The following is a 26,376-nucleotide window of genomic DNA, read 5'->3' on the forward strand; positions in this document are numbered from 1 at the left end:
TCCAACCTAAGCCTTAATGGCAGTTTCCACTCTCACATGCATACATTCCAACAGGTGCTGGAAGATTTCTTGGGGAACGGCAGCCCATTCTTCATGGGGTGCTGCACTGAGGAGAGGTATCCATGTCGGTCGGTGAGGCCTGGCACCAAGTTGGCATTGCAAAACATCCTAAAAGTGTTCTATAGGATTCAGGTCAGAACTGTGTGCAGACCAGTCTATTACAGGGAAGTTATTGACATGTAATCATTCCACCACAGGCTGTTCATTATGAACAGGTGCTTGATCATGTTGAAAGATGTAATTGCCATCCCCAAATTACTCTTCAACAGTGGGAAACAAGAAGTTGCTTAAAACATCAATTTAGGTCTATGCTGTGATAGTGCCACACAAAACAACAAGGGGGTGCAAGCCCCCTCCATGAAAAACACAACCACTCCATAACACCACTGCCTCTGAATTTTGCTGTTGGCACTACACACACTGGCAGATGACGTTCATTGGGCATTCACCATACCCCCACCCTGCTCTCAGATCACCACTTTATGTTTCATGATCTGTCACTTCACACAATGGTTTTCCACTGTTCAATCATCCAATGTTTATGCTGCTTACACCAAGCGAGGCGTCGTTTGGCATTTACCGACATGATGTGTGGCTTATGAGCAACCGCTCGACCATGAAATCCAAGTTTTCCCATCTCTTGCCTGACTGTCATAATACTTGCAGTTGATCCTGATTCAGTTTGGAATTCCTGTGTGATTGTATGGATAGAGGTCTGCCTATTACACATTACGACCCTCTTCAACTGTCAGTGGTCTCTGTCGGTCAACAGACGAGGTCGGCCTGTATGCTTTTATGTTGTACGTGTCCCTTCATGTTTCCACTTCACTATCACATTGGCAACAGTGGACCTAGGGATGTTTAGGAGCGTCGAAATCATCCATACAGACGTATGACATAAGTGACACCCAGTCCCCTGACTGCGTTCGTAGGCCATGAGTTCTGCAGAGCACCCATGCCATTCTGCTCTCTTATGATGTCTCTTGACTGGTGAGATCACTGATGTGGAGTATCTGCCAGTAGGTGGCAGTACAATGCACCTAATATGAAAAACACATGTTTTTAGGTGTGTCCGGATACTTTTGATCACATAGTGTATGTTCATTAACTACTGCACTTGAACAGTAGCTGGATAAAAAATTTCCACTTCCTGTTACCAGCTGAAATTATGGTGCCAAGCACTCAAGAGAAAAGGGGAGGAATGATAACAATGGTTCTGGCATGTTTACTAGGATATGGTCCCAAGTTACAACATGTTTTCAGTATCATCTTCCAGATCAACAACATGACTGCAACAAGGCATGGTTAACAGTGGCTCACAGCATATCTGGCATAATCAGAGCGATATGTTATTATGTGCTATCCTTCAGATCAGGAAGACTCCAGATACATCCCTGATAGGCATGATATTTTAGATATCCCCAAAGCCAGAACTCACAAAATTTTTTGAACTGTTGAGCTGGGGAAACATTTCCGATGACACACTTCAAGCACTGGCTACAGGATTTGAGGCACATGTTGCACTGTCAGGTGTAGTTATAACAACTTCATCAGCAACTGCCCTGAGAAAGGACCACTTCACTCTCCCTGCTACACCACCTAATTCGCTTTTTTCTTCAAATTTTTTGATTATATTCTTTAGCCATTTATTGACACGGGGCCTCTTCACTGCTGTTTCTGTTGTCAATATTTCTGCACTGCAGCACTGCTGTTGTTACTGTTCTGGGAAAAAAGCAGTCAACTGTCTTTATTCTCAATAACCATTGTGTTTCACACCAAAAACTTTAACCTTCATTAAGGAGGTCACTTCACAATAGAAATCAACATGCGATGTCAAATGACAAACAGCATAAACAACATACTGATATCAAAACAGAAAACATTTCACAGCACCATGTTTTTACCCAATGGCAGAAAATAGAACTATTATTTTTTCAACATCATCATCATCATCATCATACGATGAATGCAGCCTGTGCTGCAGCACTTGGAACACTGTCAGTTTAATTATAACCATCCTGTATATGAGAAACAATAGTGGACTGAAGACTGAGCCTTATGGGACCCATAAGTGGTTTCTCTCCCTGTCAGAAATTCTCTGCTTACATTGATTGAATTATTAAGTATAATTTTCTTCATTTCTTTGGTTAGATGACATTGGTTGGCTAGACCATCAATTCCATAAAACCTCAGTTTATATAGGAAGATTCACACATTTAGGGGTCTGCTTGTCTCCATTCTTATTCAAGTTGTACTCAGATAACATGGTAAGGAAGTAGAATGCAATATCTCCATCAGGTATTAAGATCTGCTCATGACATGGTTTGGTTTCTGCTAGATGTAAAATGGTGCCTCTGCTGGTGAAGAAAGTGCTATCAATATAACCAGTATCCCCAGGAATGTAACGTTTAAGTACAGATGACATAATGTTGACAAGCTGCAGAAGCACAGTGATGGGAAGCTAGGTCACATCATTAATCTGAATCAGAGCATCACAGTCAGTTAAGTGGATGTTTGTACAAGTTAAATGTCAGGAAATTTCAGTTCAGTGTCTACTCACTGCAGAGAGATTCATTCTGCAAACAACTAATGGACTGAAATTAAGCTAATGACTGCATCCTGCCAATGTCATTAGTTTGTAATATGGGCAAAGTGGTTTCCATGATGTGCATTTTCCTTGTTTTCATCTGTACTACAGTACCGAGCTATCTGAAACCATCCTGCCATGTGCCTAGTTCTCACAGGGAGATGTCAGAACTGCTAGTTATGTATATCCTCCTGGAATAGCACCTGGATACTACAACGCTTATAGATATATCTTCTAGAGCTGGTCCTGCTAGTCAGTAGCAGCTAATAAGCTTCATCTCCTTGCTCGGATCCTCTTCCCTGAAGATTTCATGAATTAGCTGGAAAAAGAGCTCATTTCTCTCCTCAAATGATGTAAAGCTATCATAACCAGTCTTACATCATTTCAATCACATTTTGTCAAATCTACCATTAATACAATGAACTTCACAATGAGTAGCAGTCTCCCTCTTCTCTACAGTCTGTATATAATATAGTAAGTCAATTACATTCCATTTTACATGATGTTCATTGCTAATACAGGCCCTTTTGTCATTTTGTGGTGGTCTACCATTACATCTTCCACCAGTGGCTGCACATAATAACATGTCCACCACAGCGAATGATTACTTCAGTTCACCACTCATACCCACAGTAGATATAACTCTTGCGTGTGTTCTTGGCTCTGCACAAACAGTGTTTTCCTCCACTATACTTTAGTTAAATTAAAATTACAGTTTTTCTCTTTATATTCACATGAATATCTTCCATTTCTTGAAGAGCCTAAGAGTGTTCCATGACATTTCCTTACGAAATGTTATGTTACACTACTACCCACTTTTTATATTTCACTGTACTCTGTCATTAGGTGATGGGATGCTCTTCAGATTTTGGATATGGACTTTTTTTCTCAAAAGAAATTTGGAGGCCAGCTTTTTTGATTGCCACTCCAGCATGTTTACCAGCTTACAACTGTCTCTCTTTCGTGACAGGATTACTTTGTCATGGTGAATGCAAGGCAGTTAACATCATTCTTTGAACATCCAGCAAAAACTTTTTTCAGTAAGTCTTTCCTGGCTACATCCTTTTCCCATTCTTACATGACCTCCTCTAAAAGAGAGAGAACTGGGCACAGTATAATGCACTGTTGGGCCCCAGTTTTAAGTTAAAACTCTTTGGACAATTCTTCCATGTATTTTACTTTTGTTGTGTCTGTGTTAGAGTTTGTTTGATAATTTACACTGTTTTGGGATCCACTAAAAACTGTATTATGATGTCAAACAATACTTTCTTGTTGACCAAATCATAGATTTCCTTTAAGCCGATGAAGACCATTACCGGATCTTTAGAGATGTAATTTTCGTATACTCCTTTTAGATTTCAGACCTGCTTGATGCAGGACCTCATTTTCCAGAATCCAGCTAGATGTCTGCCAATGTGATGATCTGAGTGGTCCACCAGCCTAGCCTGCAGCACGTTTGAGAATCCCTTGTAATTTTAAAGTATGATAGAAATTTCACCGTAATAATTGATATCAGTTCTCCCTTTTTGTATAGAGAGTGAACCAGTGCTGTTTTCTGTTCACCAGTTATTATTCTCGTTTTTCATAATTTTTCTGTCTCTTAAAACTTATAGCATTAAAGGTGATTTCTCCTTCATTTTTCAACATTGCCATTGTGATCGAGTCTTCGCTGGTGCCTCCATTATGCTTTAGTTATGGGGTTATCAGGAGTAGGAGATGCTGAATTGTTCTTTCTTTGCTGTGGAACAATTTTCAGCTATTATCCTTTGGGTTCTTTGTAATTAAGCAGTTCCTGGAAGTACTTGCTTAGGATCTCACTTTTTTTCTAAATTGTTCACTGCCAGTTTCCCATTGTCTTTCTTGAAGTTCAAATTTGGGGGATGATAGCCATTTACATGTCGCTTGAAGGTCTTTTAACATGTTTACTGCAGCTTTGTCCACTGTGTGACCCAATGGAATTCTTTCATTCCCATTAGCTTGAATTTTGATGGTTTCCAAAATTGCAGAAATGCTTATTACATCAAATTCTAAGCTGTAAAAGGTTCAAAGGTATATACACTCCTGGAAATGGAAAAAAGAACACATTGGCACCGGTGTGTCAGACACACCATACTTGCTCCGGACACTGCAAGAGGGCTGTACAAGCAATGATCACACGCACGGCACAGTGGACACACCAGGAACCGCGGTGTTGGCCGTCGAATGGCACTAGCTGCTCAGCATTTGTGCAGCGCCACTGTCAGTGTCAGCCAGTTTGCCGTGGCATACGGAGCTCCATCGCAGTCTTTAACACTGGTAGCATGCCGTGACAGTGTGGATGTGAACCGTATGTGCAGTTGACGGACTTTGAGCGAGGGCGTATAGTGGGCATGCGGGAGGCCAGGTGGACGTACCGCTGAATTGCTCAACACGTGGGGTGTGAGGTCTCCACAGTACATCGATGTTGTCGCCAGTGGTCGGCGGAAGGTGCACGTGCCCGTTGACCTGGGACCGGACCGCAGCGACGCACGGATGCACGCCAAGACCGTAGGATCCTATGCAGTGCCGTAGGGTACCGCACCGCCACTTCCCAGCAAATTAGGGACACTGTTGCTCCTGGGGTATCGGCGAGGACCATTCGCAACCGTCTCCATGAAGCTGGGCTATGGTCCCGCACACCGTTAGGCCTTCTTCTGCTCACGCCCCAACATCGTGCAGCCCGCCTCCTGTGGTGTCGCGACAGGCGTGAATGGAGGGACGAATGGAGACATGTCGTCTTCAGCGATGAGAGTCGCTTCTGCCTTGGTGCCAATGATGGTCGTATGCGTGTTTGGCGCCGTGCAGGTGAGCGCCACAATCAGGACTGCATACGACCGAGGCACACAGGGCCAACACCCGGCATCATGGTGTGGGGAGCGATCTCCTACACTGGCCGTACACCTCTGGTGATCGTCGAGGGGACACTGAATAGTGCACGGTACATCCAAACCGTCATCGAACCCATCGTTCTACCATTCCTAGACCGGCAAGGGAACTTGCTGTTCCAACAGGACAATGCACGTCCGCATGTATCCCGTGCCACCCAACGTGCTCTAGAAGGTGTAAGTAAACTACCCTGGCCAGCAAGATCTCCGGATCTGTCCCCCATTGAGCATGTTTGGGACTGGATGAAGTGTCGTCTGACGCGGTCTGCACGTCCAGCACAAACGCTGGTCCAACTGAGGCGCCAGGTGGAAATGGCATGGCAAGCCGTTCCACAGGACTACATCCAGCATCTCTACGATCGTCTCCATGGGAGAATAGCAGCCTGCATTGCTGCGAAAGGTGGATATACACGATACTAGTGCCGACATTGTGCATGCTCAGTTGCCTGTGTCTATGTGCCTGTGGTTCTGTCAGTGTGATCATGTGATGTTTCTGACCCCAGCAATGTGTCAATAAAGTTTCCCCTTCCTGGGATAATGAATTCACGGTGTTCTTATTTCAATTTCCAGGAGTGTATTTATTCAGTAGGAGATAAATAATTCAAATATGTAATTGCTTCTGCTCAGCCCTCTGGATACCTCATAATACTTTTCATGTTGGATTTCAGTTGTTCAGGTCCCCTGTGTCCTGACTGTTGTGGTGCTGTGCTGTTTTAGTGCCAACTGATGCAGCAAACATATCACTTATTTTTGGACATTAAAATATACATGTCATCATTTGTTAGTGCTAGCAGGCAAGAACAGCTGCTTTAAAATACACACACCATTATTTATTGACAATATAATGTAACTGTATAGATAAAAATAATCTACTCACCAAGCAGCAACAGGAGAACAAACACACAAAAAGGTTTAACTTATGCAAGCATTTGGAGCCAGTGGCTCATTCTTCTGACAGAAAAGTTGAAGGGGAAGAAAGAGGGGCGAAGGAAAAGGACTGGAGAGGTTTAGAAAAAGGGGTACAATTCAGAAAAGTCACCCAGAATCCTAGGTCAGGAGAGACTTATTGGACATCATTCTTTCCTTCTCATCCCGTTGAGTAAGTCTTCCATGATCCAGCATTCTGGATGACTTTTCTGAACTGTACCCCTTTTCCTGAACTGCTCCAGTTCTTTTCCTTCACTCCTCTTCCTTCCCCTTAAAATCTCCTGCCAGAAGAAGGAGCCACTGGCACTAAAAGCTTGCGTAAATTAAACCTTTTTCTGTGAGTTATTCTCTGTTTGGTGAGTAGGTTTTTTTATCTATCCAATTACATTATTTGTCAATAATTAATTATTTTCTTTCGTATACACCACCATTTGCTAGTGTTAGCAGCCAAGAACAGCTGCTTTAAGATATGTGTCAAAATATTGTTTACTGCTATTAAATGACTGTTTATCTATTATAATAATTACAGTATGGCACCAGATCTAACCACATTCAATTGCATATTTAAACAATGGAAAATCAAAGATGGAATATGACAATGTCATGAAAAGAATAGTTGCTATTCACGATATAGTGGAGATACCAAGTCACCTATAGGCACAATGAAAAGGCTGTCAGAAAGTAAGCTTTTGGCCAACAGGTCCTTCAGTGGAAATAGACACACACATGCAAATGAAACACACATGCACATGACCACAGTCTCTGGCCGCTGAGGCCACATACATACCTTAAACCTTGAGTTTGGACTCAGTATTCAGAGACTGTGGTCATGTGTGTGTGTGTGTGTGTGTGTGTGTGTGTGTGTGTGTGTGTGTGGCCCATTTCTGATGAAAGCTGTCTTGCCCAAAAGTTTACTTTCTGATAGTCTTTTTGTTGTTCCTACCCATGACTCAACATCTCTGCTATATAGTGATTAGCAGCTACCCTTTTAATAATGCTGTCATTGCATATTTAGCTAGAAATAGATCCATCTACTTCTGGGCCACTTGTAACAAGGAAACAAAGATGAAGTACTCCATAACATGAAGAGTGGCTGATCTACTACCTAAATCAGAGTGACTGCACTGACTATGACTTCTCCTCTGCATCTGACTATGACTTCTCCTCTGCATCTGACTATGGTACAGCTTACAACCCCCAAAGTTTCAACATTCTTTTCAGATTTTAATGGTGGTAATGATGACTCCTATTCTGATGAGGTTCCTGAAACTGTATGTAACTCTGATAATCATAGTGATGTTGATGAAAATTATACACCGATTTAGAAATCAATTGGACAGAACATAACAAATAATTTTCAGTTAGCGTTCAGAAGTTAATATTTCCACCAAGTTTGATATCCCTTCTGTTGTTTACAAAATGTTGGTAATAGAAAACATATTCAACAATGTGGTGTTGGAAACCAACAGATGTCTAGCACAGAAACTGTCCAAAATGCCAGGCAAAGAAAGATATCATCTAGCCAATTGGGTTGACACTTCTGAAGAAGAAATAGGCATAATGCCAACTATGGGGTTAAATGAAGTCCCAGAAGTTTCACTTTATTGGTCAAGGAGTCCACTGTATAAAAACAATATTATAACAGCCACTATGCCTCTTCATCAATATCTGTCATTTTGTTAATAATGATACCCCTATAAATGTAAATGACAGGATGCACAAAGTACAGGTGTTAGTTGAACATCTGCAGAGTAACTTTCAAAACTCTCTAATGCCAAGAAGAGAAGAGGTAATAGCTGAATCCATGATACCTTGGAGAGGAATATTTGTTTGCAGGCAGTATATCCTCAACAAGAGTGGATAGTATGTTGTAAACCTGTATAAAATTTGTACAAAGGAAGGCTACATTTTTGCCTTGTGTATATATCAAGGAAAAGATGTTGAACCACAAGGTGCACATCACACAGAGGCTATCACTATGAAACTGTATGAGTCTCCTCTTTAAAAAGGTCACATTCTTTATGCTGATAATTTCTATACAAGCATTTGTCTGGCACATAAGTTATTAGATAAAAATATGCTTCTCTGTGGAAAACTTTGTCCAAATAAAGCAGGACTTCCGAAGGATATTGTGGAGAAAAATCTTAAAAATGGGCAAATATGTTGCATACAGAATGATACTGGAGACATCTTTAACTTCTTGGATAAAAGGAGAGTTTCTGGACGTACTCATGTTTTAGAGGACACCAGAAAAAAGAAGAGAAAAGAAAAATTATGATGAAAGCTGTGCTGTAGTACAAGATAAAAAATGGTGCTGACCTCGATTACTTGATGTTTTCATATTTACTCCTCACTGAGAAAGCAGTGAAATGCTGGAGAAAAGTTGCAATGGAACTCCCACTAGGTACCTTTATAGTAAATGATGGGATTCTGCATTGTAAAAAGAGCATTGTGAGGAGCAGAAGGTCGTTTTGAATTTTCAGAGAGTTCATGGCTTTGCATTTATATGGATATAATATCTAAGTCACTCCTCCATCTCACAGCTTAAGAAAAATTGAGGATCCACAAGAAAATTTTGGCAACACTGAATGTTGTGCTACAAAAGGCTTCTCACTTGACAAGGCAAAAAAGCAGCAGACAAAAAGAACCAAGTAAACCACAACCACCTGCAATGACTGCCCTGGACAAATTAAAATATGGATCAATTGTTTAAGTAAAAAATACACCCAGGAATGATTTTTTAAGACTGCAGTGATTAAATGGTGCAAAGGTAATGCCAATAACTATTTTTTGTATTGTTTATATAATTTGTTAATGTGTTTTGCAAATAAAGCAGTGGGCTAAAGTGTGCATCAAAAATAAGAAAAACAGAGACAACAAAACCAAGAATGACTTTTTAAGATTCCAGTTATTAATCAATGCAAAAGTCATATAGAAACGAATTTTTTGTGTTGTTTCCTGTAGATGTGTGTTTACAAAATAAAACAGCGTGGTAAATATGCCTGATAAAATTGTTTTGGGATCACTTTACAGTCTAGTTGGTCACTACTGCAGCAGTATACACAGCAAAATGTCCCTTTGCCATAGACAGCTCAAGACAGCATCTTCATGGTGAAGTGACTTCACACAGAGGTATAGTTACATTCGTGGCATTTGGGACACCAATGATCAGAGCTGCATATTACCAAAGTTTTCATTAGGTCAGCTGTGTCCAATATGCAGTACGGGAGAGACATCAGTTCTTCCTTTGCAGGGAATGTGTTAAATGGTAGGCATGGTGTATATTGTTCTGCTGTCACAGTGATGTTAAAACTGTCTATGTAAAATCTGTAATTTCTTAATTTCCAAATGCCATTCATGCTGATAAAGACATTTCCAGTGAAACTGCCCATATTTCAGTTTTTGTAACTGCAGCTTCTGTGAAGTATATTATCAGTGGGATGTGGTAGTAACTTTAGAGTATATTTATATTCATATAACACTTACACACTATGATGAGAGACAGCTGTTATTTTTTATTTTATTTTCATGTGTCTCATACATTGTGCTTTCTATGTTTACTTTGTGTTAAAACTGTCTGCCTTAGGGAAATTAGAGAGACCTTTGGAGAAAAGAGAACCACTTGTATAAATATCAAGAGCTCAGATGGGAACCCAGTTCTAAGCAAAGAAGGGAAAGCAGAAAGATGGAAGGAGTATATGGAGGGCCTATACAAGGGCAATGTACTTGAGGACAATATTATGGAAATGGAAGAGGATGTAGATGAAGATGAAATGGAAGATACAATACTGCGTGAAGAGTTTGACAGAGCACTGAAAGTCCTGAGTCGAAACAACGCCCCGGGCGTAGACAACATTCCATTAAAACTACTGACGGCCTTGGGAGAGCCAGTCCTGACAAAACTCTACCATATGGTGAGCAATATGTATGAGACAGGCGAAATACCCTCAGACTTCAAGAAGAATATAATAATTCCAATCCCAAAAAAAGCAGGTGCTGACAGATGTGAAAATTACCGAACAATCAGTTTAATAAGTCACAGATGCAAAATACTAATGCCTATTCTCTACAGACAAATGGTAGAAGCTGACCTCGGGGAAGATCAGTTTGGATTCCGTAGAAATATTGGAACACGTGAGGCAATACTGACCCTACGACTTATCTTAGAAGCTAGATTAAGGAAGGGCAAACCTACGTTTCTAGCATTTGTAGACTTAGAGAAAGCTTTTGACAATGTTGACTGGAATAATCTCTTTCAAATTCTGAAGGTGGCAGGAGTAAAATACATGGAGCGAAAGGCTATTTACAATTTGTACAGAAACCAGATGGCAGTTATAAGAGTAGAGGGACACGAAAGAGAGGCAGTGGTTGGGAAGGGAGTGAGACAGGGTTGTAGCCTCTCCCCGATGTTATTCAATCTGTATATTGAGCAAGCAGGGACGGAAACAAAAGAAGAATTTGCAGTAGGTATTAAAATCCATGGAGAAGAAATAAAAACTTTGAGGTTTGCTGATGTCATTGTAATTCTGTCAGAGACACCAAAGGACTTGGAAGAGCAGTTGAACGTAATGGACAGTGTCATAAAAGGAGGGTATAAGATGAACATCAACAAAAGCAAAACAAGGATAATGGAATGTAGTCGAATTAAGTCGGGTGATGCTGAGGGAATTAGATTAAGAAATGAAACACTTAAAGTAGTAAAGGAGTTTTGCTATTTGGGGGGCAAAATAACTGATGATGGTCAAAGTAGAGAGGATAAAAAAATGTAGACTGGCAATGGCAAGGAAAGCGTTTCTGAAGAAGAGAAATTTGTTAACATCGGGTATAGATTTAAGTGTCAGGAAGTTGTTTCTGAAAGTATCTGGATGGAGTGTAGCCATGTATGGAAGTGAAACATGGATGATAAATAGTTTGGACAAGAAAAGAATAGAATCTTTCGAAATGTGGTGCTACAGAAGAATGCTGAAGATTAGATGGGTAGATCACATAACTAATGAGGAGGTATTGAATAGAATTGGGAGAAGAGAAGTTTGTGGCACAACTTGACTTGAAGAAGGGGGGATCGGTTGGTAGGACATGTTCTGAGGCAACAAGGGATCACCAATTTAGTATTGGAGGGCAGCGTGGAGGGTAAAAATTGTAGTGGGAGACCAAGAGATGAATACACTAAACAGATTCAGAAGGATGTAGGTTGCAGTAAGTACTGGGAGATGAAGAAGCTTGCACAGGATAGAGTAGCATGGAGAGCTGCTTCAAACCAGTCTCAGGACTGAAGACCACTGCAGCAACTTAAGTTATCCTTTCTCCAAAAGAACATTGTAACAGATGAATATTTGCCTCCTGCTGCAGTACAAGTATCCATATGATATTCTAACTTCTTCAACATACCATGTCTAATATTGCAAGCCAAATTGAAAAGAAGCTATATTTTTGGGAGGGAACAGTTTTACTTAAATTTGCTCCTTTTTCTTAAAGGGAAATTGTTATAAATTTTCCTGTATTCTTATTCTGATCTAGTGGCTGAAGTCTTCTCTTCCTTTCTCTCTAAGCATCTCAGGAGCAAAACCTTACATATTTAACTCAAAGCAGGATTTTCTCTGCATATCCACACTTGCAAAATAAGAACGATCAATGTAAATAACAAACAGTATGTGTTCAGGTATGAGTCAAGCTTATGTAGGTAGTTTCAATTACTGAATGAATGAGAGGTGAAGGATTCTTTATCTGCTATCATATGTATTGTGTAATTAGTTTCAATTTGCCTTTGTATCCCTACAAAAGTGGTAGTAAGCAGCTCCAAACAATATTCTGTTTTGTAAGTGAACTGTTTTCTATATTATTTCAAGGAGAAAAATCCTTATTTTGTATCAAATTTGCTATTGGAGACAATTATTGTGACTCACTTTCACATGAGTTTAATACCATTGATGTATTACCGTTCACTTCTTCTTCAAATTTAATGGTGTCTTATAATTTGAATACATCATTCTATCCTTATATATTTTTCTTTCAGGATCTCAGCAGCCCGCATATCACTGTCTTACTGGTAAACCTCTGAGTTTTAAAGGCTGATGTACACATAATATTGCTTTTTTCAGAAATTTTTCAACAAGCAGTATTAAAAAATCCAAAATTGTAGCATGGATTGCTGCCTTAGTGCTGTGTTCTCAAACGTATTGTCTATATAATTCTCTTACTCTATTTCCAGAGTGCCAACAAAAGTTTATACATTGCCTTTTATGTTTGTTGGCAGTACTTTTGTGATGTATTCCTGATAGACAATTTTTACAGTGACTGTAAACCTAAGCAATCAAAATATTTTAATTTCCACCTCCGTCTAAAAAACATCCTACTCTTCAGGTAACAATGTTGAAGAAAGCAATTCTATAGAGGATAGCTGTTCTTGCAGCTTCACTTCAATATGTATGTCAAGTCTGTAAGGCTACTTGGTCTGATTTTTTTTTCTTCAAGAAATGGCACAATAACTATCAAACCAATAATTTAATTATTGCCTGTTCTTTTCTTCTTGTCATGCTAATGTCAACAGTAATGACACCAAAATTTCTGTTTCCTGTGAATTAAGCAAGAGCAACCCTTATGTCCTTACAAAAAGTATTTTTACAAAATAAATCTTCCAAAGCCTCTACAGGTAAAAACTGTTCAATTTTTTATTTTCAGTCATTGGTAATGTCAGCCTTATGTCCTGTGTAGAACATAGCTCTTCATTTGTTACAAGATGCATTGGGTTATGTAGCTTGTAGGATGTGTAACCTTACATGTTTAACAGTGACTGCATGGTCATAAAAATGTTATGTTGCATGTAAGTGCCTTAATCAGAAGGAAACCTACACATGATTGACTGTTATTTTCTTGTTGTTGTTGTTGTTGTTGTTGTTGTTGTTGTTGTTGTTCTTTTTCATCCTCATCTGTTTCTGTCCTCTGCTGGATTGGCATGTTATTTCGGATGTGGAAATGTTAGTGACAATTGGTGGCCAGTTGCTCCTCCTCATGCCATCAGTACCCTTGACACAGAATCTGTGTGCCCCATCGGCCTGTGTCAAGAGAACATTTTCTAAATGTTTGTGTAACATGTACTTGTGGTGGGAACCAGTCCAATATTTACTTAGTTGAGTGAGAGAAACTGCTTAAAAACCACATCCAGCCTGGTTGGCTCACGAGCCCTCATTGTTAATCCACAAGGTGGATTTGATTCCCTGGTAGGCGTGATTCCCCAAATCCAGGAAGTGGTGTGTAAATGCTCTCACCTACTTGAGGGGGTCTGTTACTTTATCTTCACAAGCATGTGAACATCAATATATACACTCCTAGAAATTGAAATAAGAACACCGTGAATTCATTGTCCCAGGAAGGGGAAACTTTATTGACACATTCCTGGGGTCAGATACATCACATGATCACACTGACAGAACCACAGGCACATAGACACAGGCAACAGAGCATGCACAATGTCGGCACTAGTACAGTGTATATCCACCTTTCGCAGCAATGCAGGCTGCTATTCTCCCATGGAGACGATCGTGGAGATGCTGGATATAGTCCTGTGGAACGGCTTGCCATGCCGTTTCCACCTGGCGCCTCAGTTGGACCAGCGTTCGTGCTGGACGTGCAGACCGCGTGAGACGACGCTTCATCCAGTCCCAAACATGCTCAATGGGGGACAGATCCGGAGATCTTGCTGGCCAGGATAGTTGACTTACACCTTCTAGAGCACGTTGGGTGGCACGGGATACATGCGGACGTGCATTGTCCTTTTGGAACAGCAAGTTCCCTTGCCGGTCTAGGAATGGTAGAACGATGGGTTCGATGACGGTTTGGATGTACCGTGCACTATTCAGTGTCCCCACGACGATCACCAGAGGTGTACGGCCAGTGTAGGAGATCGCTCCCCACACCATGATGCCGGGTGTTGGCCCTGTGTGCCTCGGTCGTATGCAGTCCTATTGTGGCGCTCACCTGCACGGCGCCAAACACGCATATGACCATCATTGGCACCAAGGCAGAAGCGACTCTCATCGCTGAAGACGACACGTCTCCATTCGTCCCTCCATTCACGCCTGTCGCGACACCACTGGAGGCGGGCTGCACGATGTTGGGGCGTGAGCAGAAGACGGCCTAACGGTGTGCGGGACCGTAGCCCAGCTTCATGGAGACGGTTGCGAATGGTCCTCGCCGATGCCCCAGGAGCAACAGTGTCCCTAATTTGCTGGGAAGTGGCGGTGCGGTCCCCTACGGCACTGCGTAGGATCCTACGGTCTTGGCGTGCATCCGTGCATCGCTGCGGTCCGGTCCCAGGTCGACGGGCACGTGCACCTTCCGCCGACCACTGGCGACAACATCGATGTACTGTGGAGACCTCACGCCCCACGTGTTGAGCAATTTGGCGGTACGTCCACCCGGCCTCCCGCATGCCCACTATACGCCCTCGCTCAAAGTCTGTCAACTGCACATACGGTTCGCGTCCACGCTGTCGCGGCATGCTACCAGTGTTAAAGACTGCGATGGAGCTCCGTATGCCACGGCAAACTGGCTGACACTGACGGCGGTGGTGCACAAATGCTGCGCAGCTAGCGCCATTCGACTGCCAACACCGCGGTTCCTGGTGTGTCCGCTGTGCCGTGAGTGTTATCATTGCTTGTACAGCCCTCTCGCAGTATCCCGAGCAAGTATGGTGGGTCTGACACACTGGTGTCAATGTGTTCTTTTTTTCCATTTCCAGGAGTGTATGTTGTGCAGTTTGCAAGTCATTCTACATGAAAAAGAATCTATTTCCAGTGCTCTTCAATTCCATGCAGCCTATTACTAAATCCGATGATAATTTCAGGGTTTTTCTGGGATAATGGACAATCATGACTCCCTTGCAGGCTAGTTTTTGACATCTCATGTTCAATGTGTGGCAAGAAAGGTGGGGTTAGCAGTTTGTTAAAAGTTCTTTGTACCTTTTGTATCAGAATTTTATTATAAAAAATCTTTCATTCTGGCCAATGTACAGCCTAAAAAGTGTGAATTTTTGAGAGAATTGTAAAATTTTGATACACATTGGTTGACCATCACCTACCCTCAGGAGACAGGCTGAGAGAGACCCACCTGTCATTAGTCTTCACAATCTCTGAATCTCTCTTGTTCTGAGGTCTGAGTGATATGCCCATCCTTTATAACCTTCCCCAACATACCCATCTGCTCCCTGACTGAGGAATTAATTGTTATGAAAACTATGATGATGTCACACACTAATACACATGACTATCAATAATACTAAATATTTGATCTCTTGAGGGTAAGTACTGCACAGTAATCCTGTGTCAAAATATTTTAGTTCTGTCAAGTGGATTTGTGTTTTGATAAAACTATTGAGTTCGTATACAGAGCCTGACAAAAAAAGTGAAGCACCCAGAAGGGGAGGAGGAAATGAAATCAAACTTCTCTGGTTTGGACAGTATATCATTTAGACAGTATACGATGTTATTTCAGTGATTACAAAACAGAGTCAAATTTACAAAGAACTTTGCATGTGAGCCCACTTACCAGTATGATGTTGCACCCTTCTTGCCTGAATGTGTGCTCTGATCCAGAAGGGAAGGATTTCAAAAGGCCATTGTATCCTCTCCTTAGACAAGATGTCCAACAGCTGTTGTGACTGGTCATTGATATCCCAGATACTGGTACTGGGACAGAGATAACATCCGAGCTGGTTCCACAGGGGGACCAATTTGGGGATCCGCTTGCCAAGGGGAGTACCTCAACATCACTCAGACAGTTCACAGAGATGTATCATATGTGGATGAGTGTTGTCCTGCTGAAAAATGGCACCACAATACTTTCACGCAAGATGTAGCACATGAGCATGCGAAGTGGACGTGGCATACTGTTGTGCTCTCAGAATTCTCTCTGTCCCTACCAGCTGCTACCTGAAGTCATATCCAGTTGTGCCCAACAACATTGACAGAGCGAGAGTAAAACGTCTGTCCTCACCAAACCATTGGAAGAATGGGATCTCTTTTCACGTAGCCGATGTACTCACCGATACTCATCCGGAGTGGTGCAGAATGGTGATTTGTCGCTGAATACAGTGTGGTGCCATTCGTCAGCAGTCTGTACTTCTGTGTAAACGCATCACTCCAGATGCAGCTATCTGTGTTGTGGTGTTGATAGCAGTCTACAAGTGAGACAGTAATTCCCTAGTCTGGCTGGTGCTACTCTCCACCAATGTTGTGGGTAGACACAGAGTGTTGGAATGAGTCTGTTACGCATTCTTGGATGCCAGGCGCAGATGTGGCATAGTTACGATTTCCTCTGTGGACAGTATGGTGATGCTCCACCTGTCCCTCATGGTGACCAGACATAGTCAACCGCAACCCAGACAATGAGTATGTCTGCCATCATGTCCTTGCGCAGTTCTGACACGGAGCTAATGTCACATCAAAATGCTCCGCATACCTGGATACTGTGCACAATTTGACTGGCCGGCCATATGGAGACCCACAGTGAGGATCCTGATAAATCTGCCTTACATGAGTACACATCTCTGTGTATATCCCAGTCATCATTCAACATTTGTTTGCTATTCACATCCCTTGTATACTCCATGAGGTTGGGTAACATTAATGACAATAATGCTCTCAGGTGGCCATTCTACCTGTCACAGAGAATTGCAACTCTGATCATTTTCATACCTGTCGATGGTATATATGTATACAAAGTTACGCTGACTTCTGACCGTGTCTCCTGACTACTTCACTTTTTTTTTTTTTTTTTGTCAGGCAGTGAACTGATAAAAGTCACCAGTCTCCTCAGAACGTTCAAGTGACCTCATTATGTGATTCCTTAAATCTGACAGTTTGTAAAATTAAGGCAATTTAAATTGTAAAGTGTTACGAATTAAAAAATACTAGTTTTTTTTAAAAAAGATTGTAAACACATTTGGTATAAATTAACAAAAGGCAAAAGTGATTCTGTTCACATTGTTTTTCTTTCAGGATAACAGAAAGAAACCTTTTATGTATGTTACCACAGCCAGTACAACCATGCCAAATGTCACATACGTTATAGTTCTGCCATGGTAGACGCCTGACTCCACATCATGTTCAGCAGAGTCTTCATGTGTTCCTTGACTCGCACACACTACAGCACTATGATATGATATACACCCTCTTCACCTTACAAGAAAGAAAATTTGCCACCTCCTACTTGAAAATGTCAACAGGTTCACTAGTTTTGACTTTATCTATTAAACTCTTCCACATTTTAGCAGTTTCTTACAAAAAATATATATTTGTACCACAATATGTAAATTTATTGTAATAATGTCAAAAGAGCTAAGTACATACCAAACAAATGTCAAGCAAAATTTTCTGAGAAAAAGTAAAGGTATTTCTCACTGATATATATGCTTAAAAAAACTTTCACTTCAGTTATCATATTATCAGTTTGCTTAAATTTCTTAATGAATGGAAGGTTTTTCTCTTGTGCAAAACACAGTGTTACTAGAAATGTACTGCCCGAGTTTACAATGTAAGGATGTTATCCATCGATCCAGTCTGGTAAAAAAGTTCAGTTCTTGCTTTCATGAAGTAAAAATTTCTCACAAGTGAGAGATGACTTTTCCATCAAGTGGGTCATTATACTAAACAAGTAACTAAATTCCTATAGACAGTCCTAAAGATCAGCAACTTTCATGCATGTTTCCTGAGACATGTCTACAGCAGCTGCAGTAAAGAAAGTGTTTAGTTACAATTACTATAGAGTACAGTTTGCAGCAGTAGGTAATGAACAAGTTATATTCCTCAAAGAGTTTATGGTTAGTAATGTATTTCTCCCAAAACTTACACAGAGCTGAAACAAAGAGGAGATGCGGAACACTCGACAGACACGAAGGACTAAAAGACAGGACAGTGAAGGAAATGAAGCTAAACCAAATTACAGCTAGACAACACACACCATATGCTAACTAAAAAAGGAAAATAACAGGATTTATACACACAAAGGCAGTGGAAAACAAATGTGCACAAACAATTACATTAACACATATCGGAGTGGATGTTGGCAACACAGATAAAGACACTGATAAAGCTATGCAGATATGCACAACAGTAACAATACCTACAGTACCACCCATTTGTAACAACTTATAAACTTAAAACTACCACACAGCAGACCACACTCAATTGCAACATCAAGTAATAACAGTTTACAGGTAAGGGAACATAAGCTCTGTCAAAAAAATCTGTTTCCACATGTACAAGATACTTATGTGTATATACAGGGTGGGGCACCCAACCCTTTCATCACAAATAACTTTTGACTTTTAAAGATATTTGTAAGCTCTTTCCATGTAGACAAATATTTATATTCAGACTCTAAGAAGGCTCTTGGCAGGTTAGGTGGTTGGAGTTGCAGAATCGAAAGAAGTCAAATGACAGTTATTGGTATTAAATGATTTCTTGTGTCTATTAAACAACAAACTGTATGCATTATATAGCAGACAACTCTCTTTTTACAACATCTACACCTCGTGAGTGCTGAACTTTTATTAGTTAACTGAATTTGTCATCATATTATTCATAGTCCCACTTGTCTATTAAATACAGTGTTGTTTACTGGATAGCATTGGTCACCATCGTCCGACTTCTGTCATCTTAGACTGTATATATAGTTGTGCTTGGTGGCTCGTGAAACAAAGATCAAAGAGTTTTCATAACTTCATTAATTATCAAGGTACAGGTGTCAACATGGTTTTTGTAAATGGAACTATGATATTTTTACAGTAGTATAGTATGTCCGCTTGAGACAGATTCAATTATTTAACTGTATTGTTGCTGTGAGAAGAAATGGTTGAATAACAATATTTGGAATAAGGATTTTGTGCTGTTGTTGCAGCTATTTGAATAGTACACCACACAGAAGTTTACTATATTTCCTGTTGGGTGGCATAGGTGCCATACATCACTTGCCTCTGAAATGCTAATTTATGAGGAAAGCACAACTATCACCATAGCCAGTGTATTGTTACTCCTTGATTGATTTCCTGTTATTTCACATTTTAAAAAGTTGATACCTACATCTCAGTGATTAATGAAGTTGTTCTTTGTTTTATGAGCCCCTGGTCATTACTCCTCACAAACATTCAATGAGGTTACAATTATCATTAACAAATCAAAAAGTTATTTGACATGAAAAAGCTAGACGCATTGCCCTGTGTATGTATCTGTGTGTGTGTGTGTGTGTGTGTGTGTGTGTGTGTGTGTGTATGTGTGTTTGTGTGGCAAGATATACATAACAAAGGAAATTCATATGTCAGTAACATCAAATAAACTTTCTTTACACTGAAAAGAAAAAAAAGAGGTAATCAGGGAAAACTGCAACTTTTGAAAACATTCTTTGAAGCAGATAAGGACAGTTTTACATATTTGGATGATTACTAACATTTAACTTTCTATTTTATTTACCTTGTGTAACTGTAGAGCCATAGTATATAACTGCAGTATTGAGTAGGGCCTATTGTGGATATGGATACTCAGCTGCTAGTGTACTATGTTGTATACAGAACCTATTCTTAATGATCCTCAGTAATCAAATGCATCACTCCTAGACTCCTTTAAATGCCCTATGGCCTCATAAGCAATTTATGTAATTTTCATGTTGGTGTAGATGTCTGACATCTGCCGCATGTTTTTTTCTGTGGTAGTCTGTATACAAGAGTATTCATTTTAGGCTCTCAAGCACAAGTTGGGAAAGTTCAGTGATGAGTGAAAAGATAATGCATAACAAAATTATTTTATTAAATAAACTGACAATAATAATGAGCCGACAGATTTCTCAGATTCCAAAGCAAACCAATTATGATTCTGTAATTTTAATTGATTATTTATTTGAATTAGTGCAGTTACTCTTGGAAATTACATAAAAATTAAATCTGAGGGATCTTCTCACATATAGTTTCCACGTCATCATTTTCTAGATATTTGTTTCTGTCATTCATTTATTCATGAGTGAACTCTGACAAGAAACTGATTTTCAGATTTAGTTAACTGATCACTTTTCTGAGAGATTATTGCATATTATTTTTTAAATGTTGATGCTATTCTACCTTTCATTTGGCTCCAGGGTTATGCTTCATAATGCTGAAGTTGCTACAAGGGGGATTTTTTTTATTTTTAATTTTTTTTTTTTACACACTTTCAGGATTATCACACTGCCACTGTCACTGTGTTACTAAGTTATGTGTTCCTGTATGTCTTCTAATAAAGATGCCTTCAACAGCATTTTACACCATCCTGTCAGTGCAGTATGTCATTATGCAATGCACTCATGGTTATATAGGTGTCTTCACCATTTGCTCGTTGTGTTAATCTTCCTTCAGAAAAAAATTGTACTGTTTCTCCACATTTTAAAGAGGGTGCACCCTGTATGGAGCCTATACAAAGAAAGATAGTTTCTTTGCGTTCTCTTTAGTCCTGAGATATCCACTTTTCTGCCCTGCCACACTTACTGTCAGACCTATTGTCATTTTGCAAACTGCACAATTGAAAAGTGAATACCTTCCACATCTGTTTTAAGAACGCCACACAGACCTGACAGCTAAAGCAAAGCGGCTAGAATTATTGTGTACGGCCAAGCGGAATCCTTACCTTCCCTGTGTGCAGGGGGCACGTTGTGCATCGGAGGGGGGATAGCCTGGGCGAACTGTCCGTACACAGCGGCAGCAGGGTAGGCTGTCAGGAAATGAAAATAAAACATAGCTCGGTCAATCACTAGTGTCAAGGGGCTGACCAAACGGGTAGGGAGCACACTACACCACTCAACTGCTCACTGATCATTCTAATCATGTTGAAAGAAATTCGCCTCTACAGTATCAAGAACATGATCTATAAGAAGACAGATGCCCCTCATTTCCCCTGTCAGACACTGTTGTGATAATTTCTAGAAAGCAGTGGTAATGTGTAGAGCATGTCACTTGCCATTGGGAATGAAATGTATATCCTCTATGAGATACTAGATGTTTTGCACTGTATCATCCAATTCTATACTAGCTCAGTGCATACCCATGTATCATCATTTGTTACATCAGTTAAAGAAAACTACCTGCTTTGCCATAGTTTTCCTGTGCAGGCAGACACACTCTTACCATTTTTGTATAGTTGTCTATGCACTGAATATCCATAGACCTTTAGGCAGTTATTTTTATCACAATGAAAGTCATTTTCCTACAGCTGTATTCTTTACATTTCATTTTCATATTTATCTCGTAAGTGTCCTATGGATTTCAAGACAGGATGGAATAATGAGAGTGTTATGAAAAGAATAGATTGCTACTCACCATATAGGGGAGATGCTGAAGTGCAGACAGACACAACAAAAAGACTGCTGTACATATGAACTTTCAGCCAAAGGTCTTCTTGTAATTCTAAAACACTTACATACACACACACACACACACACACACACACACACACACACACACACAACCACTGTCTCTGGCCACCGATGTTGGACTGTGAGCAACTGCGCCTGATCGGAGAAGGATAGCAGGCTAGAGGAGGGATGAGTGTAGTGGTGCTTGTGGGAGCATGTAAGGATGTGTTGGGGCAGGGTAGGGCTGCCACATGCAGTCGGAAGATTTCAGGGGAGAAGGTGGGGGGAAGGGGGGGGGGGGCAAGAGACAGACTGCTGGGTGTGTTGATAGAATAGAAGGCTGTGTAGTGCTGGAGTGGGAGTAGGCAAGGAGATGGGTGGCTGAAGGACGAGGGCTGGATAGGGCTGAGGCCAGTGGGTTACGGGAACGTAGGATATACTGCAGTGAGTTCACATCTGTGCTACTTGGAAAATCTGGTTTTAGCAGGAATGATCCAGATGGCACAGGCTTTGAAACAGTCGAAGTGAAGTGAAGTACATTGTGTTGAGCAGCATGTTCACAACTGGGTGGACCTGCTGTCTCTCAGCCACAGCTTGTCGGTGGCCATTCTTGCAGTCAGACAAGTTATTGGCTGTCATGCCTATGTAGAACACAGTGTAGTGGTTGCAGCTTAATATGAAGATCACATGACTGCTCTCACAGGTAGCCCCTGCCTCTGTGGGATAGGCAATGCTTGTGACTGGTCTGGAACAGGTGGTGCTGGGAGGATGTATGGGACAGGTCTTGCATCTAGATCTGTTACAGGGACATGAGGCATTAGGCAAGGGGTTGAGAGCAGGGGTGGGGTAGAGATGGACAAGGATAATGCATAGGTTCGGTGGGTGGCTGAATATCCCTATGGGATAGGATAGTGTGTGCGATAATCCTCACTTCAGGGCACGATCAGAAGTAGTCGAAACTGTGAGGGTCTGGGGGAGACTGTGATTCAGTTGCTCCAGCCAGCCCTCAGTGGTAGTGAGTCACAAGGGAAGTGCTCCTTTGTGACTGAATGGTGGGAATGTGGGAGGTTGTAGGTGACTGGAGAGATGAGGCATGGGAGATCTGCTTCTGTACAATGTTGAGAGGGCTGTTGCAGTCCGCAAAGACTTAAATGAGAGCCTTGATATTTTTGGAGAAGGACTGCTTGTCACTACAGATGTTACAGCCACAGGTGGCTAAGCTGCATGGAAGGGACTTCTTGATATGGAGTGAATTGCAGGTATTGAAGTGGGGTTATTGCTGGTGATTTGTAGGTTTGATATGGACAGAGCTCTGATTTAGCCATCTTTGAGGTGGAGTTCAACATCAAGGAAGTTGGCTTGTTGGTTTGAGGAGAACCAGGTGAAGTGAGTGAGGTTCAAAGTGTTCAGGTTCTTGAGGAATGTGGATAGAGTGTCCTCACCTTCAGTCCAGTTCATGAAGATGTCATCGATGACTCTGAAAAAGGTAAGGGCTTTGTAGTTCTGGGTGGTTAGCAAGGATTCCTCTAGATGGCTCACGAATAGGTGGCCATGGGATGGAATCCTCCTTAAACACCAAGAATTCCAAATCACTCATCTGGTTCAGATCTGCATGAATGGCCACTTGCAAACTGTGGCCAAGAGACAGCTGGACCACCCACTTGCTGAACATGCTGCCCAACAAAATGTGCTTCACTTCAATGACTGCTTCATAGTCTGCACCACCTGGATCCTTCCTATCAACAGTAGCTTTCTGTATTTCACAGCTGGGGACTCCCCCATAACCCCCCTGGCCTCAATGTTCACTAGACCCTGTCATTTACCCTACCTGTCCCCTTTCCCTGTTCTCACTCGAGCATTACACAGCATTGCCCAAACACACCCACTACTTTGTCTCTTTTTTTTCCTCCTCTTTTTCCCCCTCCTCTTCTTTTCCCCTCCTCTTCTTTTCCACTCTCCTTCTCCCACCCAGAAACATCCCGACTGCACCTAGCAGCAACACCCTGTCCCAATCATGTCCCTGCATGTTCCCACAATCAGCAGTACGCCTTCCTCCCCTATCCTTCTACCTCTCCCCCTCCCCATCCTAACGTCTTCCTTACCTCCAACAGAAAGATTGGCCATTCCATCAGGCACAGTTGCTTCCAGTCTGACCTTTGCGGTCATGCATGTGTGAGTTCTGCTTTTGAAAATGTTTGTGTGTTTTCTATGTTAAAAGAAGGCCTTTTGCTAAAAGCTCAAATGTATAGTAGCCTTTTCATTGTGCCTGTCTGTGACTCAACATCTCCTCTACATGGTGAGTATCAATCTAGTCTTTTTATGATATTGTTGCTCATCTTCATATACCTTCTGTCTATGGTTCATGAATTGATTGTCTTCCCATTAAAGGAGGCACAGACATTTACTCATAGGAAAGCTCTCACATACCAGCATAACTGCCATTGATTTTCTAGCTGCTTATGAGAGTTTCATTGCATCACAGAGACTTCAGTTACCAGGTAATATGGAACTTCCAACCTCCCCAAAGAGATGCAACTGTGGTATTTTAGTTTTGGCATAGAGAGTAGCAGTGTATGACATGAATTATCTGGCTGTGTGGCAGATGTGTTGTACACACTTCCTTTATGGAAGGACGGTTACAGTACTTGCAGCATTCGATTCATGAAGCAAATGCAACAGGTATTTGAAGATGAGGTGATACTGTCTTGTAATTGACAGTAAATATATAAATAATCGTAGTAAAAATAAAATAAAATATAAAAATTAAAGATTCAAGGAAATTGATTTTCACTGAAAAATGCTATCATTGATAGAGAACGACGTTATTTGATGAGAGGAGTGGAATTGCTCATACATTATGCTCCTTTGATCCATCACAAACTCCATCACAAACTCCTTTTTGTCTATGCTGAAATTTTGGGGTGAAGAAATAGTTATGACAAGGAAAGTGAGATTAGACAGTGGATAATAAATCAGTGAGTTATGAGGGTGATTCAAATATAAATAGATTTATTGATTAATCATTTACATAACTGAAATCTTCAGTTTGTTTCTATATAGCCTCCTGCACATTGTACACATATTTGCAGTGATTTGGTAATTTGAACAGTCCTTGTTCAAGTTTGTGGGTGCATTGTCAACCCAACCAACTGCGCTTACTCTCCTCAATGTCTTCATTGTTTTTGAATCAATCGCTTCCAGATGATTTGTGGATACTAACAAAAAATATTCATGTGACACATATCTGGACTGTAGGGAGACTGGTTCAAGGGTTTCCCAGTGCATATCACCAATTTGTCACTACTTAAATTTGTGGTGTGAGCTTTAGCATTGTCAAGAAGAAACATGACATCTCCGATGCGCATTTCTTGTTTTGTTTTGGTGGATGACTTTTGCTGATGCTAACAACTGGCAGTAGTGAGCTGCAGTCACCATATGTTGATTGTGAAGAAAATCAATGAGTAATACTCCTCTGTAGTCAAAAAATACAGTCACAAGAACTTTTCCGACTGAGAGATGGGTTTTGGTTTTCACTGGGGAGGCTTCATCCTTTCTTCACCACTACTTACCTGCCATTTTGGATTCTGATGTGTGAAGATGGACCCATGTCTCATCACATGTGACGATGAGCTTAAAATATCCTCTCCTTCTGCTTTGCTGCTCTTTTAAGCACTTGGTACCCATCAAACACTAATTTTTCTAAAGCCAAGCTGTTAACTGGTAATGGTATGAGTACTCCCAATGCAATTCTTATGCAATTCATTCAACAGCGCCCAGGAGATCACCTTCAATAAGCTCTTGAACAGCACAGATCTGGTAATCTGTGAGACTTGACCCCAGCCATGGAGCAATATCTTTTTCTACACTTTCTCAGCCATTTTTAAACAGTAAACACTCAGTTTTGAGACAATATAGTGTCCCAAAACTGTGCCTTCAAATGAGTTAAACTCTTGGAGGATTGCATTCCTTCATGGATTAAAATCTTTGTGATGATAGATTGCAGAACATACAAAGGAACCTCTTGCTCTCTTGTGCCTGTACCGAGGCCAGAACAGAGTGCAGCAACAAAACCAAGCTTGTTCAGCCTCCATAACACACTGATCTTCGACCCCCTATTCCACAGTCCTACTCTGAGCTGTTGTGCAGTGCACTGGCACGATTACAGTCTATATTTGAATCACTCTCATAAGATAGGAAAAGAAAGCTTTAATGCTACATTTCTCTGTGCCTGTATGTACACATCATCTGTTTCGAACAACTTGTGGGTGTTGATCACGGTCACACAGCACGATAATACAGCTGTCAATGACTGCATGTAAAACTTTAAAGATCTGAGAGCATTTGGGTGAAACCAACAGACATAGTGCTGTGCTCACACAGACATTGCCTGAGAGGCCTTGTGAATTCCTGTGTGCCCTCTTGAGCATTCCTTAGCTTCCATATGTGCCCAGTTTACCAGCTATTAATTTTCAAATTGCATGTGAGAGCTTCCATCCATCACAGACTCCTGACTTCTGTCACCAGAAAATG

General features: G+C 41.0%; 1 protein-coding gene across 6 annotated transcripts in view; it reads right to left on the reverse strand.

Annotated features, from left to right (window-relative positions):
• Nucleotides 1-26,376, reverse strand: part of LOC126293440 (CUGBP Elav-like family member 4) — a 669,441-nt gene that overhangs the window by 74,774 nt on the left and 568,291 nt on the right. For 5 of the 6 annotated variants that reach the window (XM_049986670.1, XM_049986673.1, XM_049986669.1 and 2 more), the window contains one exon: nt 21,123-21,206. The exons of the other annotated variant lie outside the window; for it this stretch is intronic. In XM_049986670.1, coding sequence (XP_049842627.1) covers nt 21,123-21,206 — 84 coding nt within the window. The remainder of the gene's footprint in view (nt 1-21,122; nt 21,207-26,376) is intronic. 6 annotated transcript variants of the gene reach the window in all.

Source organism: Schistocerca gregaria, chromosome 10 (genome assembly GCF_023897955.1).
Source record: "Schistocerca gregaria isolate iqSchGreg1 chromosome 10, iqSchGreg1.2, whole genome shotgun sequence".
NCBI lineage: Eukaryota > Metazoa > Arthropoda > Insecta > Orthoptera > Acrididae > Schistocerca > Schistocerca gregaria.